The 17,500-nt window shown below is 49.0% G+C and overlaps 1 protein-coding gene across 7 annotated transcripts in view; it reads right to left on the bottom strand.

Annotated features, from left to right (window-relative positions):
- Nucleotides 1-17,500, bottom strand: part of prickle2b (prickle homolog 2b) — a 57,854-nt gene that overhangs the window by 9,177 nt on the left and 31,177 nt on the right. For 2 of the 7 annotated variants that reach the window (XM_035520334.1, XM_035520337.1), the window contains one exon: nt 2,036-2,219. In XM_035520334.1, coding sequence (XP_035376227.1) covers nt 2,036-2,219 — 184 coding nt within the window. The other 5 variants (XM_035520336.1, XM_027016577.2, XM_027016576.2 and 2 more) reach the window with 5 other exon arrangements.

The following is a 17,500-nucleotide window of genomic DNA, read 5'->3' as shown; positions in this document are numbered from 1 at the left end:
AACCCATATCCTCTGTATCCTGACGCTTCCTTCAACTGCATTACCATATTGTCAAGGCATTGGATGGGCATGGAATAGTCTTGCATCTCAGTTTTCCACTTTGGTATTTTCCGTCCTGGGGAACGCTTTGTCAGAGACATTAATGACTAGCCTACAGAAGACACTCCACTCTGCACTTTAGTGTGGGGCGTCAAGGGACAGCATTCAGCCAACCAGACCCGCACAAGTATGGATCAAACACGTTCCCCTGACACAACCGGCAGCATTACACAGCCCGCTGAATAATAAAAGTCTCCAGCCTTCGTCCAACCAATCTGCTCCTTCATCACTGGGGGCGGGGAGGGGGGGGGGGTGTCCTAAGACAACAGAACTGGCTCGCTAAACTAATATCCATCGTGTGAGCGAGGGCTTGCTGGAATCTTAAAAGTTCCGTCTGTTCGGGATCAGTGCCAGTTTTGCTTTTGTTTGGGGCATTTTCCTGCTTGCCCGCTGCTTCCAAGCGATCCCACCTGCAAACGCGTAGGGACGATGGCAGGAGAAAGCTCACTGTCTTTTCCCCTCACGGCAGTATGCCTGGGTGTCCTAAATCTGCCCTCACGGCCTCCAGTTATTGCTGTCTCCGAGTGAAAACTGCACATGTCAGAGAATGATGAATGTCTTGCTAATAACACGCACAGACTCAGGACTTCTTGTATCCCGGCAACTTCCTCACACCCATCTGCCCACGTTAAGAGGGCTGCACTCAATACTGGAAGGACATACTTAGAATGCCACAACACTGTGGTGGCGCTGTGTAAACTCTGGGATTTTACAACAAGCTGGAAACTGCTCCAAACGATCATATCAGTTATGATTATAGGCCAAACAAAACTGGCTGTAGTTATGTATACTTAATAAATGGCCAAACACAACTGGCTGTAGATATGCATACTTAATAAATGGCCAAACATAACTGGCTGTAGATATGCATACTTATTAAATGGCCAAACATAACTGGCTGTAGTTATGCATACTTAATAAAGGCCAAACATAACCGGCTGTAGATATGCATACTTAATAAATGGCCAAACATAACTGGCTGTAGTTATATATACTTAATAAATGGCTAAACATAACTGGCTGTAGTTATGCATACTTTAGAAATGGTCGCCGCCCACCCGGTTGATAAACCGAGCTCATTGTGCTCCAGGTAACCAACTTGTATCTCTTAGTGAATCTGCCTCAGTTCATACTGGTTACTGATCTCATTTAGGTGGGAGTATGCAGTCATGAGTAAAGGCAATCGACCGCACATGCTGACCTCTGACCCCTCGAAATAGACACAGTGGAGCTTGTTGGTTATTGATCTGATTCTCCACTTCAGTAATAAAGGCCCTGCTTTGGTTCCCGAGCATACTGGAACCTGAACCTCTGCAGGATTAACGCGGCCAGCACAGAGATCACCAGCGCTCTCGTAAAGCTCACGGCTCGAACGCCGCACGCTCGGAGACAAAGAACGCGGCTGTCGTAAAGCACCACAAACTTTCATGAGTATTTGAATTCAAAACAAGGCTTTACAGCTGTGTAGATGTTCCCAGTGCTGTTTTAAGCAGGAGCAGGGAAGTGGAACGAACGTGGGGAGGTGTTGGAACCGCTTCAGGACGTTATCCCGTGGAGGAGATCTCAGCTCTGTAGTTAAACGTCACGCCCTTGAGTGAGACGCTCACGTCATGTCCGCTTGCTGTTTTACAACTGGTTTCTACTCAAAACAGCCTTCAGCACAGTGTAATAATTTATGAAGTACTGAAGTTTAAAAGCCTTTAATAAGCTACTGTGGACATATTTGTTGTTTGTAAAGCCACTACACACCCTAGCAGTCGTGGTGTCTGTGGGGGTCTTAGTGTGTGATGCCCAAAGGCCTGGTGTACCCACATCTGTGCCAAAGAGTACAGGAATGTTGACTTCCAGGTGTGAGGTCTGTTTTTCCATGCACAAGTGTGGGAAACTCAGAAATGAATAACAATAAGATCCTGTGTGTGCGTGCGCGTGCATGTACCTGTTCGGGTTTGAGGCCGGGAGGCACCCAGACATATTCCTCGAGAGCGCAGCCTGAGTCGTCATCCGACGTGGAGTTCCTCTGGAAGTCGTACACCAGCTTGGACACGGTCTTCTCCATCTCCAGGGGCATGATGCTCACCACATGATCCTCGCGGGGACACTGGCAGTGCACACAGATCTTCCTGCAGGGACAGCAGAGAAGACCCCAGGGTCACCGCAGGTACACAAACCCTCCGCAGGGAGGTGCAGCCAACACTCAGATGTGACGCTGACAGCCACGCAACTGAAAGACCAGAACGTCAGCTCCCAAACGCCAGCTCCAAAACCAGATCAATGGTGATGTCAGCTCCAAACACACACACCCCCACACTCCACATCCTCCATCTCTTCCTAGGTGATTATTACTCTGTCCAGGTCATTATAAATGCAACAGGGAGGAACACATAGACCACATATGCCCAGTAGGAGGCAGTATAGTGCAGATGGAAAATGCCAAGGTAACGACGAAGTACCTTAAGGACTTGACTCGAATGCCAAAACCACGAAGAGCAGAAAGGAGATGGAAGTTTTCTTACAAAATCACAATCGCGAGTGCTGCGTGGTCTAAACCAAAGGCTGTCGTAAGCACAGACCAGCTCAGGTTGTCACGGTAACAAGTTTCAGAAGTCAGCAATTGCCATGGTGATTGTTCAGTTCCCAGAAAAGCACCTTTAATGCTGACTCACTCTTAAACTACTCAAACATGAATCTCCCAGCGTGCCTTTTCTTTCAATAGCTGGTTTTAGAAAGGTAGGATTGCTGAGAGCTCAGTTCACTAAACCCGTTTGTCACACACAAAAAGGGTGAGATCACATTCCAGGCCTCCACGCGGCACGTACAGTATGTTCTGCTGGGAGACAAAAAAACAAAACACTGCATGCGTCAGGTTACAGTGAACCTTTACTCACACACACACACACACACACACACACACCTGTCTGCCCACCCCCTACCAGTCAACATGGCCACATTTGGCTACAGTATGGTGAGCTTCTGGATCCCAGGAAAACCCTCAACACATTGTGTCATCAGCAAGCAAACACACACACACGCACGCACGCACGCACACACACACACACACACACACACACACACACACACACACAGTGTCAAACACTTTACGTCTGGTTAGTCTCCAACAAAGCAACACTGGCTGTGCCAATCCCCTCTCTCTGCGCTCAAGGGCAGCTGGCCCGATCTTCTAACCCCGCCCACCTCAGAGGGAGGGGCTGAGCAAGAGTCCTGCTCACAGCCAATCCCATTAGCACCTCAGACACTCGCCAGGCAGCCAGGGCAGGGGGCACCAGGGACAGATGATGGCCTCGGCCTCGGCCTCACACATACACACACACACACACACACACACACACACACACCCCACATAGAGCCAATGAAGTGTAGAAACACATGCATCCATATGTCCCTCTGAGACAAGCGCACCTGTACAGTGATAAAGTGAACTGTCCTGATAAAGGCTTTGGTGGAACACAGAGGCACTGTGGGTGAACTCCAACCATTCAGGGCTCAATGTTGTAAGGTTCTAAAAACACTAAACTACACCACTACCCAATACTAACATACTGTGGGCCCATAACCCAGACATACAGCTTCTGCATTAGATCTGATTAGACGAACGCTCCAGCCAATCAGGCGCCAGCACACGTGTAAGGAGAGGGAGACCGTGCTAACAGTTCCCGTCAGGTTCCACTCACCGTTATCCGCCGCACTGTTTCCTGAACAAGTGCTGAAGGCCTCGGTTAAGCCACCCCAGAATGCTTCAACACCGACGACACGGCGGTGGTTGGCACTGACTGGAATGATCTCACCCCTTCCTTTTCCTGTCAAGGCGGAAGGGCTCCCCATAATACCTGGCGTGTCCCCGATTAACGGAACAAGCCACTCAATGGATTATGGACTGTGCCCGTAGTACGACTTCACGGGGATGACGCAAAGAACAGGCAAAAAAGAAAGGGAAGAATGTGTGGCTTCGCCAGTCTCATCTCAGGCTCATGGTTCCGCTTCGTTCCTTCCCGAGTCCAAAAGGATCCAAGAGATGCATGTTGAAAGGAAACCGCCACAGCACGGACAAACCCAGACGCATTGTCATTGAACTGGAAGTGTCGAAGCTCCAGAAAGCTCTGCCGGGACTCAGCCAGGACTGCTCTGCATCAGAGAGGCAGGGCCAAGCAGCTGTGTGGAAAAACCGCACAAGAGCGGAGTACAAGGGGGAATTCTCTCCCGAAGGTGTCGTCCCTCTCGCTCTTCACTCCAGGACGGATTGTGGCATGCTCAAAGCCGGGGCATTCCCGAATTACGCCCTGTGCTTTTCTCCCACCCGCATTCCCAAGCCCAAAAACCCTCCACTCGGAATTCCGAATCCCCGAATGTGCTGTCAATTAAAAGCCAGAGCTTTTAAGGAGGAAGAGCTCCGCCAGACAGACACGCCGCATCAACCGCCGAGCTGCTCAGGAACTGTGCCATGCCTGCGAGGCGCCGAGCTGCACCGTTATCCACGGAAGCACAAGGCGAGCCGACGTTCCACCCTAATAGCTGCCCGTTCGGGTTATTTGGACAGGAGCAGATGTCTGGCTTTTGCTCCGACTTGGGGAAGCCCAGCACCTCACAGGAAACTTGGGTGTACTGCCATTTTTCTAACGCTGGTGGTATTTCACTAAGGCCCAAGGCCCAGAGGCGTGACACATTATGTGCGTCTCAAAGACACTGAAGTTGATCAACACACTGAACAGATTTAAAAGTCCAACACTTAGCTAAGTACCCACGTACAGCTGGTGGACGCAAACAAGACTACTCACCTCTAACCTGAAATGTCTGTTCCAAAATTAGACTTACAAGAAGGGTGGCAAACCCAGTCCATTGAAATCAGTTTTCCCGGAGAGTTCCGTGGCCACCTTACCCAGAGCAGGAAACCTGAAGAGCGGATCAGTCTTAATTTCCAGTAGACAGTGGTCACATGGGCATCAGATTCAGGAAGAGGCACGTGTGGCTTAATCGCTGTTAAATATGATGGAATATCACCTCCAATCAACCTTAATAATGAGGCTTATTATTAGGATGCAATTATGGTGCACTCATGCGACACCTTCTAAAGGACAGGGATTATCGGGTGTGCCCACCTGCTGCAATCTGTCATGATCCGCTGAACCTCTCACACACACACACACACACACGCCCCGGGTAACGGGCAACATGCAAATGCCACGACGTGCCCCAAGCAGGTGACAGAAGTGTATGCATAACACACAGCCGAGAGGGGTACACTATATGCCTCTGACAGACTACTGACATCTGTGCAGATGAAACAGGCTTCATGTTGGAGCTGAGAGAGAGAGAGAGAGAGAGAGCGCGAGAGAGAAGAAAGGAGAGAAAGTTTTTTTCCTCCCAAATCTGTATATATGCTGCATTTTCAAGGTTTTCTACTCCCAGAACGGCTTGCTGCCTATCTGCTCATGTTTTGTATTTCACTGAAAGGGGGGGAAAAAAACTCACAGCCTGCAGAAGAAAATCAGAGAACTCCCGGAAGGGGGAAAACTATTTGCCAGCAGCCTTTGAACGTTTACATTTTCCATCTGTACAAATAATCAGAACCCTCTAAACTCACTCGGACACTACCGAGTCCGGTACGCGGTCGGCGTGGACACCGACACGATATAATAATAAAGTAGGAATTTAAAATTTGTACTCATATGACGCTAATAATTCGGGACCTGTACGGGGACATCGGTGTCGTGGGCGGGGATCGATAAAAATCTATCGATATAATTGACCAGGCGCCGTGAAATAAGATGAATTCTGTTTGATGTAACGTTTAAGATGATCTAGCAAAGGGGTGTCGCATTTAACGGCGATATCGTTGTTACCGAAGGAAGGACGGAACGACCCCCCCCCCCCCCCCAAAAAAAAATACACTCTAAAAGATACATTGCGCTCACACTTAGTCCGTCCGTGTGTTAATCCCAAGTGCCCGATCCTGACTCGATCAATCCTCGGGAGGGTCAGAGCACCGCGACAAGACGACGAAAACAAAGACTTAATCCGACTTACAGAGGCGGTCAGCACGGATGAGCCCCTCTGGGTAGAACGGACTCAAATCTTCAGCGGTGACAACACAAGCACGGACGGACAGCTAAAGCGCAAGTAGGAACTTGAGCGAGTGACTGCGATTCCCAACCATCAGCGACTAGAAAAGCAGAGCAGTGGTAGAGGAGGCAGTTGACGGCCCCTGTCCCGCAATCCGGCCGCATAACACGTCCAAAAGGTCTGACGGGTTCCCCGGTCAAGTTTAAATAGTTGGGCTTGCATTCCCATTACAGAGTCGGGGAAACGTGAGGTGGGCTGGGGTAGAAAAAAGAAACAGATTAAGCAACGTCATGTTTCTTTCGTACAACTAAATCGCGGAATCCAGTGTTATTCATCAAGCCAAACATCATCCTTCTTGTAGCCTGCTGAAAGTTTTTTTTTTTTTTTTTAATGCAGGAAATGCAATCCGAAGTGAATTCTTACCGTTTACCGTGAACACGGCGGAGAGACGTTACTCCGCGGAATCAGCCTGGTATTAATCTGGGTTTTTCCACATTTCGGCGAACTGACAGCAAATCTAAACGCAACAACCACAACGGTCCGGCGTCTTCTCCGAGTTTCGCCACGGTGCTTCACCGTCTGCCCCGCACTTCTTTGTCAAGACAAAATTCGCAGACCACCCGGAATTCGCGCGAGGAAACACGTCCAAGCGACGCACGTCTCAACTTCTGATGCTCTCGGACGGCGGCCGCGTCCTGGCCGTTGGCTGCAATAAGGAAAAAAGCGGCTGGGTCGTGCGGGACAACTCTCCGGTGCGACGGCGTACCGAGAAACAGCCCGGGAGCGCAGTGGTGCGTGCACTCGCCTCGTCTGGCCGGCGGAGACTGAGCTCGCGATGGGCCACGAGCGTGATGTCAGCAAGTCAGCGTCCCGCGTTGGTGTCATTAGCGCGCTGAATGCACGGCGCTTTCGAATCATTTGCATGCAAATCAGTCAATTTCCCCAAGACTGTAGCGCCCCGGGGCAGGGCACAATACGCGGGGCAGAGAGCAGCACGGCAATTTCTGTAAATAATGGAGCGCTACAACTGCCAGAGTGGCTTTTTTCACTTTTACATTTGTAGTTACGTATAAGATAGAAATGGTTAAACATGCGAACCCTTTGGTCCATTCACAGAACACGAGTAAAGTCCTAGATTTGTTTTTAGAGCAAAGCTTCTATCAAGTAGCCTTGTGTGTATTCAGGTTTTCACATTTTACGACACTTTTCTACCAAATATATTCACACACTGTGCCAACTAGTGCCTACATGTAGAACAAGACCTGGTGAAGACGCCTGTCTCGGTCTTCATTATTTCACTCTACATCCATTCAACACGATTTCAAAGGCTAACTCAGTGTATCCATGTAAACAAACGAACAAGGGATGAGGACGAACCTGATTCCTTTATGCGCTGTTTTTTGATTTACTCTGAGCCATCTTCTGACCACTTTATTCTCACCAACAGCCGCAACAAGCGTGCCTAAAACGCTATTAGACGGGACGTCAACTTGCACATCTTCCAAGTCACCCAGCGAGAAAACCTTGGCAGTATATGAAGCGCTGTAATATACTGCGGATGATGCATGTTAAAAGGGGAAAAAAAGTATGCGGTAAGGGCCTTTAGGTAACTCAGCACCACCATAAAGACTGGAACGCTGCGACATCAGGTTGCAACAAGAAACAAAAACGTGTATCCGTGGATAAATGACCAATTAAAAACCTGTTGTAAACTCGGTGTAAAGCGAGCTGTTTCACCCAGGTTGGGTGCTTCGTCTTTCTTGGACGTGGGGGTGAGTGAGTGAGTTTCTTATCCACCATCGGATCTCCGTTACCGCGAGAGCGCGAGCCAAACCCTATACAAACACAGCGCTATCAATTACGCGCCCGCGCGCTTCAGGCCGTGCCGAAAAACACGCTCGTCACAGCCGCGGGCCCCGCGCACGCGGGCATGGCCGCGAGTCCCACCAAACCGCCGCCTGTGAAAGCGCACGTGCTGTCCAACGCTTATGAAAGTCTTCCCAAGAGTTAGTATAAGACACTTGCGTGTCATGCAAACTCTGCCAATGCTTGCTGGAGTGGAGTGGAGTGGAGTGAAGAAACACAACCTTCGCCATCTTCGTGCATTTTGCGGTCCTCCACCCAAACTCGTGTTACGAAAACAAATGCTGACGGCTGTCAGGTCGAAGTCAGCGCCACAACAGCTGAGCCGCACAACAGCTGATTAGTGAAGGACGCTCATGTTCCTATTCTTGTCCATCTCTGGGACCAGATAAGCAGACGGCGTCCTGGGACCAAGGAAGGGTCTGAATCCAGAGACCTGTTCCACACTCCTGGTCCTGCATGGGCCCTCTTCTGTTTGGAAGGGATGAGGGTAACCCACCCCCAAGCCTTTGAAGTTCTTCTGAAGGAAGATTACAAATATGAACACGGAAATCCACATTCAAAACTGTTTGAATCCTCAGCTCATCTGCCTTTTTCAAAGGACTTCCCAGAAGTCCAGCGCTTAGGACCAAAGGCAGCCAGTGGCCTGGCCACGCGCTTCAGTAAACGCGCTCACTTTCACATCGAGTTATACAGTAAGTAGACCTGCTTAACGCAGCCAGAAGGATAAAATTGCATTTTAAGTACTGAGCGGAATAATGATAGAGACTCGCTTGAAATTCAATTTGCTGACTCTGGTTAACTACTGCTCTGGCTAGAGGGAAAGAGAGAGAGAGAGAGAGAGAGAGAGAGAGTGGATTGTCAGAGAGATGGGGGCTGTGTCATTCATTACACTACACAGAGGTGGGTTTCTCTGTGGAGTGTTCGTATGACCTTGTGAAGAGGCTCTTGAGGGACATGGCTATTTCTGCTCGTCATGTCCCACTTAAGCAAGAGTTTGTCCACTGTGGGGACGGTGTGCTAGGCCACGCCCATCATGCCATCGATTTAAAGAGCGTACAACATCTCCAAAAGCATGATGGGAAGGTTTTCCCTCAGTCCTTCTCTTTCTTCGTGCACCGGAGGCTTGGTCAACCGCCGCTTGCCGTGAAGTCACACCAGTGGAACTGGGTCACGGTGCTTTTAAAGTCGCATGGGGAGAAGTGCACAGTGATTCCAGCAGAGGAAGACCTCAAAGTGCGAAATGGAACACAGAGTGGGCTAGAGCCATAATTTACATTGTACTATTATATTTGACATTTGATGAAGAGCACGAGTTATTCTGAGAGAACAATAAAGTGCCCCTATAAATAGAGAACACTCAGTACACCCGCAATGATGATTCATCTGTTCAGAGTGCTCCCTCTCTCTCTCTCTCTCTCTCTCTCTCTCTCTCTATGTATATATGAGAGAGAGATCATACAGAGGTCTGAATATATACACTGACATAAAATACAGGGGCTTCTGTTCCTGGATCTGTGTGTCCATTTGTCACACATAAGCTCCACAGTGCTTTGCTCTGACAGTAGATGTGCTGGCTATCCACCGGAGAGCCAGCCATGGGCAGCGATCCACACGCCAAAGCTTCCCAATGTTGCTCCTAATTGGCTGCATAGCAAGGCCTTTCCTTAGGAGACACATGCGCCTGATCTTTTGTGCAGAGAGGAGTCATTTTCCAACACTGTTTACACGGAGCATCACTACGTCTGTCGACCAACAGACCCTGGAGAGAAGACCTTCGCATCGTGAATATTTGTACATTTCAGAGAATCGAGCTGCTTAGTGACTTTTACCTACAACAGAAGAGATGTTAGAAAAATGCAGTATTACAGCAGCAGGCATTTGTGAAAGAGGGAAGTGTCTCAGTGTCCTGGGTGGGACTGTCCATGTTGCTGGCTGATGGTCTAATGGTTTAAAAGCTGCAGTCCAAACGTAAAGTTAAATAAACCACGGCAGAAGTATGTCCTGTTTAAATATTTAGTTTGGGGAGACTGCTTGAGCCAGAGAGCATTCCCAAGGACAGAGACAGGACTCAGATAGGACCAACCAGTGGTGTGTGTGTGTGTGTGTTTGTGTGTGTGTGTGAACGAGCGAGTGAGAGAGAGATTTAGACTGGTATACTGAGAAGGAGGAAGGGAGAGAGAGAGATTTAAACTGGTAGAGAGGGAGTCAGGCAGGTCCAGAGGTACTCTGGTAAATGTATTATCAGTCAGGGGTGTGACCCCAGCCCGCAATGAACTACACACGCTTCCTGTTGGAGGACAGCTGGAGCCAGGACACACTTCCATCCGGCCGTTTTAGATGCAGAAATATTACATTTGGACCCGGCCGCCACGTAGTTCAGTGATTTATGGCCACTATTAGAAAATCAGGCAACACAAATGACAACTGGCCATGATACTCTAGAAGCACTGCGACGGGCCGTCGTCTGACCATGAACCACTACAGGCTGGAGAACCGCTTAAATCCCCTCACAGGCTGCATCATCCACCGATCTGAAGGCCCATTTCATGACCTTTAACCACAGGGTGCGAAGCTTTCCAGAGAGCTGCACAAAACCATTTAGTTCTGAGATGACTGTATAATAGCGACTGAAACGACTCTGATTGTGGTACACATGAGGATTATCTATTTCACACATGTCATGTTTCCTCTACCAGATGAAAGCGCTCTCAGTGAAGAGCATCAGGCAGCAGAACAGGCTTACACCAGCGCCATAACCGCTAATAAAACAATCCCATTAAAGCATTTCTAGATGAGGAAGGATTTAAAAACACACAGATATTCCACTTCAGCCCGCAGAGTCCCAGTGTGCCAGAACAAGCCAGAGCCCAGGAGGTGATGGAAGCAAAGATTAACAGGACACGCTCTATCTGTGTGCGCGCATGCATATGTGTGTGTGTGTGTTAAATAAGAGATTATAGTTCAACCTGAATTTTCTGCAGCACTAAAAAAGAGCAGAGACCCACCCTTTTGAAACAGGTCAGTAGGCGAGAAAGAGAGAGAGTGTGAGTGAGAGAGAAAGAATCATCCACCAAGAGCATCTCATCTCCTGGAGAAATTAGATTCACTCCAGAAACGATGCCGTTTCCGTCGTGCCCGCGCTCCAGGAACCTCAGCCCCCCCGAGACGTCGGCACGAGGCCGGCGGCGTCTTTGGCAAACTGCACGATGTGCCGTCAGGTTCCGAAAGACTGATGGAGCTGACATTTCAGAGCGTCAGACCAGGATGACAGCGTTACATTAGATTGCACTGTCAAGAACCTTTAAGGGTGGATCAGACAGCTTCTGACACACATGTTACTGAGGACCCCAGTGCTTGTTTAAGAGACATAATGGTCAAATACAATTTCATGTCTCTATAAATTTGTGTCTACAAAGATTAAATGACTAAGACACAAACAGCAGACTCGTGGTAGTCCATATGCAGAGAGGCAGACAGAGAGGCAGAGCGAGGGATATTTGGCAAGGGATTGTTATAAGATTACAGATGGTTGCTTCTTGGTTTCTTATAGACAGATGACCTTGTCCTTAATGGTGCAGTGAGTACTCAGCCAGACTGTGGTTTTGGGGAGTTCGCACGCACGCACGCACCCTTCTTCCCCTGCGTCTCCACACATTCTCTCTGGCTTATTTGAGGCTGTATTGCCTCTATTTATTTCTCTTTCACTGCTGGAACCTGGAGAGAGAGAACACAACCTGGAGAGACACCAACACCGATTGAGCACCAGGCAACAAGGAAAACAGAGACACACACACACACACACACACACACACACTCAGTCCTCCCACATACAACAACACACACGCCCATTTTGTCTTGTATATTTGTTGTGGATGGATGGACCGATGGTCAGAGAGCAGGGCAAGGCTGCAGTGAGGGATAGCTGGCAATTGCACACCTGGTGCTGGATCAGACCTGGTGTTAGATCAGACCTGGTGTTAGATCAGACCTGGCGCTGGATCAGACCTGGCGCTGGATCAGACCTGGCGCTGGAAAAATATTTCACAGCCTCTCAGCAGCAGCAGCAGGCCCTTGACAGCACACTTGTGTCTCATGGTCACTCAGACAGACGGTCGGCTGTACAGCCCAGCCAGGGGAGAACAGGGCGCGCACACACACACACACGGCCAAAACCCCACCATGCCTGGCTTGCATTCAGAAACCCCTTCAGTGAATGACTGCTGATCCACAAGGAGGTTTCCTGTTTTTTTGGCTGACCTCAAGTACCTTAAGTTACTATTTGAGACTGTCCACAGAACAGTGGTCCTACTCTAATGAAAATCACAGTTTTCATACTTCTTGAAATAACTGATCTCAAATCAGTTTTTGCCTTTCATACCATAATGAATTGCGCAATTGTAGATGGGAGGAGCTGAGCTGGGATCAGAAGTCTGAACTTGGCCTACCACATATGGGAAACAGAAGACCCTCTTCAGCTCTCTGTGACAGTCTGGAAGTGTTTCAGCCCTGCACCACACCTCTGTGCACTGTGTGTGTGCACTGCCAGAGATCATATGTGGAGACTGTTCTGCCTCAGCATGCAAGGGGGTCTCACTCCACACACACAAGGGAAAGCATGGGTGTTATGCCCCAGGCTGGAGGAACCAGCGACAGAGAGAATTTAACCATAATGGCAATTTCTGATCCAGTCACACTCCACAAGCACAGCAGATCCATAGATTAAGTATCTAAGCTGGAACACACCCAGAACAGGAGTGTATGGTCATAGGAGGACAAACCTACACACACACACACACACACACACACACAGTGCACCTGCCTCTTCTGGGATATTTTCTCATCCTACTAATTGCTGGGTGAATGTTGCTGAGATCTAAAATAGCCCAGATTTGCCTCCATGGCTGTTGGGGAGAGAGGCTAGTCTTTAATTCTGCAGTGACGAATCCCTGCTGTTATTTCACCCCCTACTGTGTGTGTGTGGGATGGACTAAAATAGAAGCAGAAAGAAACGTGCGCATGCGCACGCACACCGCCCCTCGTAAGATTTGATGTTTTGCGATAACAGTAGTCTTGCTCCGTTTTGGAAGTTTGCTGTTAAAATATGATGATATTGTTTGTGTGTGTGTGTCTGCTGCTCAGAGTGCACTGTCGCGCCACGCGTCTATCAGGGATTGGTTTCTCTAGCCGTCGTTTCAGCCATGCAAATGTAAAGACTGCAATAATTATTCATCTCATTATAATGATGAACCAGCCTTAGAACCGTGAATAAAAAAGTCACCAACAGTAACATTACAACTGTATGCAATGTAAGAGAACTAATGATGAAGTTACAGGCCTATTTGACTTAACGCATAGATTTTTTTTTTAAAGCAAAGCTTAAAACCGTACTTAAAGCGACCTTTTTAAGTGTTCCAAATTACTTTTAAAAAGGTGACTTCGAAGTCACATAACTGGGATAAAAACGAAGTCAGCACAAGAGAAACAGGGGAGTGAAAGGTGCAGGCGGTTTAGCATGCCCGCGAGCGCGAGCCCTTCCGCGTTTTCCTCAAAGGACGAGTTCGGTGAGAGGTGCGATGTGGCTACAAAGCGCATCTCCTTTTGCAATAAAAAACGGTTCGTGTACATCCGGGGAGGGTCTGGCATGCCGAGCACAGCCTCAGCACGGGACGGACCTCGGGGCTGACCTCAAAACCACCCCCGGAAAACTGCGCAGCGTCTCCCGCCGTGCACTAGATTCCAAACGAGCGCCGCCACACGAGCATGTGACTGACGCATAGCCAGATGACCTTCCCATTCTATAACTACAATTATAGCGTATTAAGTAGTCACATAGCTAACCGACCTGCCAGCCCGTGTGTTTCACATTGACGTTTTTAGTTTGGTATCGCTTCGTGCCACCACATCTGCTCGAAAATGAATTACTTCCGGCCACCGCTTCACTCCTGTTGCTGTTGCTGTTGTTGGGAAGGCGTGTGGCGCGCACATACGGTTAAGATACAGCAGTGGTTTGCAGAGCGAGAAAGCTGGTAATGTCAAAAGCTACATTAGTTAAACATGCAGACCAGGTTCCCCCCCCCACGAGACTGGCCTCCAGAAGTCACATGGTCCCGGGGACACTAGGAGCGCAAGACCGTCTCCTTAGAGACCCACATCTGCAACACATCAGGGTATTGATCTGGTCGGCTTTGCGTTCAGCTGCATTCAGAGCAGCCCAGTCTGGGCTGGGATCCGAGGGGGCTCCAGCCCAGTAGACGGCAGGTCTGGCATGGAAACATTCCCCCAGACCCCCCTGAATCTCCCCTGATGGAAAGAACGCAGGCTGGCTGGAAGTGTGGGAGATGTTACATGTTGCTCCAGCAGAGTCAAAAGATAAACGCATGTGTCTGGGGGTTTACGTGGTGCCCGCCTGCACTGTGCACAGCAGTGTTGGATTCACGAGGAGTTATGGAGACTGTTCACACTCTCACATGCACACCCACACCCACACCACATATGCAGGCACGCGCACGCACACACACACACACACCACTGTTTTAGACCCCAGCTGAGGAATGCCACACATCTCTGCCTGGGCAAATTTGTCAGATCCTTTGTTAACCCATTGACAGATACACACAGACTCACAGACAGACTCACACTTTTCTTTGTACAAAATACCACAATATCTGCACTGTGAATACAGTTACCATAGCCAGTCCCACAGGTACCATAGCCACGCCCACAGTTACCATAGCCACACCCACTGTCAATATAGGCATTCCTCTGTCAATATAGCCATTTGTGCTTGTAGTGTGAGGATGATGCGCTATGACAACATTGTCTCTGAGACAAAGTTATATTGAATTGAAATTGATTGGATGCAGAAAGAGACCGAGAGAGAGAGAAGATGAAAATTATGAAAGAGAGAGAGAAAAGATGAAAGACAATCCCATGAGAGGGGTTTGTCTTTTTTTGTGAGCGGCTCAAGAAATAAAGCAATGAAATTAATGAAAGAAGAAAAAAAATCCACACAGCAGAAAAGACTCAAGCACACAACAATCTTCACAACTACGACGAGACTCCGACGACTTGGACGTTCAAACTTTCCTGTGCTCAGTTCATCCGAGTGCACTATTTTGCTGACAGCAGTTAGCGGTAGTTTGTCCAGCGAGGACTCCGGATAGATGAGTCAGCCTGCTGTTCCATCACACCTTAATTACTGATCCGCAGGATAAGCGCAGTACCCGAGCAAAGCCATGACCTCCGCTATGACCTACAGAGGGAGAGCGCAGCGAAGACTGTGTGCCGTGTGAGATGCAGGGAGAGAGAAAGTTTGGAAGAACTGTGTGATTTGGAAAGGAAAACCGAATGATTCTTAGTAAAATGAGAAAATGCTACTAAATGTGTGTGAGATAACGGGCCGTGCTGCATGCATGTGTGCGTGTGTGTGGCTGATTAGTGTGGTGTGTGTGCAGCGAGCATAACCATGGGTGAGACATCATTGCATGCAAACGTCAGCTCAGTGTCATTATGAATAATTCAGACATTTCTCTGAGCCACAGGAAGCTCCCTGTGTGTGTGTGTGTGTGTGTGTGTGTGTGTGTGTGTGTGTGTGTGTGTGTAACACTGAGGTTGGGGAAATAATTGTTTGCAAATGGAGAGAACGCACACTGGGGTGCAAATAAATTCCTAGATATGTGTGTATACAGCACACACATCCAGAGAGAGAGAGAGAGAGAGAGACTGGATAAATCAGAGCACACTATGCTAATACAAATGTCCTGTAGTTCCAGTTACGGTGAGCTGAGCAGATCTCGTGAGGGAGTGTGGCGGACAGACTCAGTGTTCACTCATTCACTTGCTTCATTATGACCCATAAGAAACATTCCCAACCTTTTAACTAGCCAAAGGGAGGAATGGCAGGGGTGTGTGTGTGTGTGTGTGTGTAAGGGCTGTTCAGCTGCATACAGTGCCATGTGGGGGATCAGATTTGTTCTGATGACATCAGCACAGAGGCAGGGAGAAAATGTAACCATGATCACCCCCCCACACACACACCCACACAAACGACCAACAAACACCCACACACCCACACCCGTCCACCCACAAACACACACACCCACACCCTAGGAACCTTATTTTGATGTACTACAACGCTGATTTAGATTCAGACTGTATGCATCTTTTTCTCTTAATTATTTACAAAAGATGGTAAAACTGATGTCAGTTCACAGGCAAAATTAGAAATGTGCCAACACTGACAACTCCAGACTTATAAATATGCCTCTGCCTGTGTGTGTGTGTGTGTGTGTGTGTGTGTGTGTGTGTGTGTGTGTTGGGGGGGGGGGGGGGGGGGGGGGGGGGTTTATAGGGCAACAAATCTGAGGCCTTTGTCCTACTTCAAAGAGTATTTCGTATTTTTCTACTTTTACTGGGCACACAGACAGTGAGACCATCGCATGGAGAGAGGGAGAGAGAAAAACTCACTTCACACTTCACTACAAGCCGGAAAAGGCGGATACGGCAGTAGTCTCAGGGGACACCTCAAAGATACATCGCTCAAAGCGTCTGACATTCACACCATCATGTAACAGACTTCATCCCAGTTCCACATTCACATTGAACCAATGCAGTGCTTTGAGCCTGCTCAGGTCTGCGCAAGTGTCAAGTGCAGTGACTGCTGGGAAACGGAGTTCTGACCAGTGCGGTGACTGCTGGGAAACGGCGTTCTGACCAGTGCGGTGACTGCTGGGAAACGGCGTTCTGACCAGTGCGGTGACTGCTGGGAAACGGCGTTCTGACCAGTGCGGTGACTGCTGGGAAACGGAGTTCTGACCAGTGCGGTGACTGCTGGGAAACGGAGTTCTGACCAGTGCGGTGACTGCTGGGAAACGGAGTTCTGACCAGTGCGGTGACTGCAGGGAAACGGAGTTCTGACCAGTGCGGTGACTGCAGGGAAACGGAAACGCGCACACACCTACTCTGTTCATTTAGAGCACAGAGGCGCAACATTAACACCAACAGCGGGGACAGAGAGATGCTCAGTTCTGCTATAGAGTGCCAAATTAACAAGACTTGCAAAACACCACCGGGAAAGATATGGCTATAAACAACACACACACACACACACACACACACACACACACACACACACACACACACACAGACACACAGACACACACACACACACACACACACACACACACACACACACACACACACACACACACGTTCTCTCCTCTCTGTCAGATCTCAATTTATTTCTCGAGAGAGAGAGAGAGAGAGAGAGTTCAGAAGACAGGTAACCCTGAAGTTAAGCACATCCTGGAGTCCTGGCAGGGAGACACAGAGAGACACAGGGAGACACAGGGAGACACAGAGAGACAGGGACAGTATGGTGTGTGGCTTTGCTGTGCTCTCTGTGCTGGTGTGGTTCCTAGGGCCGGGTACGCGAGCGTGGAACACCTCCAGTCTTGGACTT

Source organism: Electrophorus electricus, chromosome 20 (assembly GCF_013358815.1).
Source record: "Electrophorus electricus isolate fEleEle1 chromosome 20, fEleEle1.pri, whole genome shotgun sequence".
NCBI lineage: Eukaryota > Metazoa > Chordata > Actinopteri > Gymnotiformes > Gymnotidae > Electrophorus > Electrophorus electricus.
Note: the sequence above shows the minus strand (reverse complement) of the source record. Positions and strands in the feature narration are given on the sequence as shown.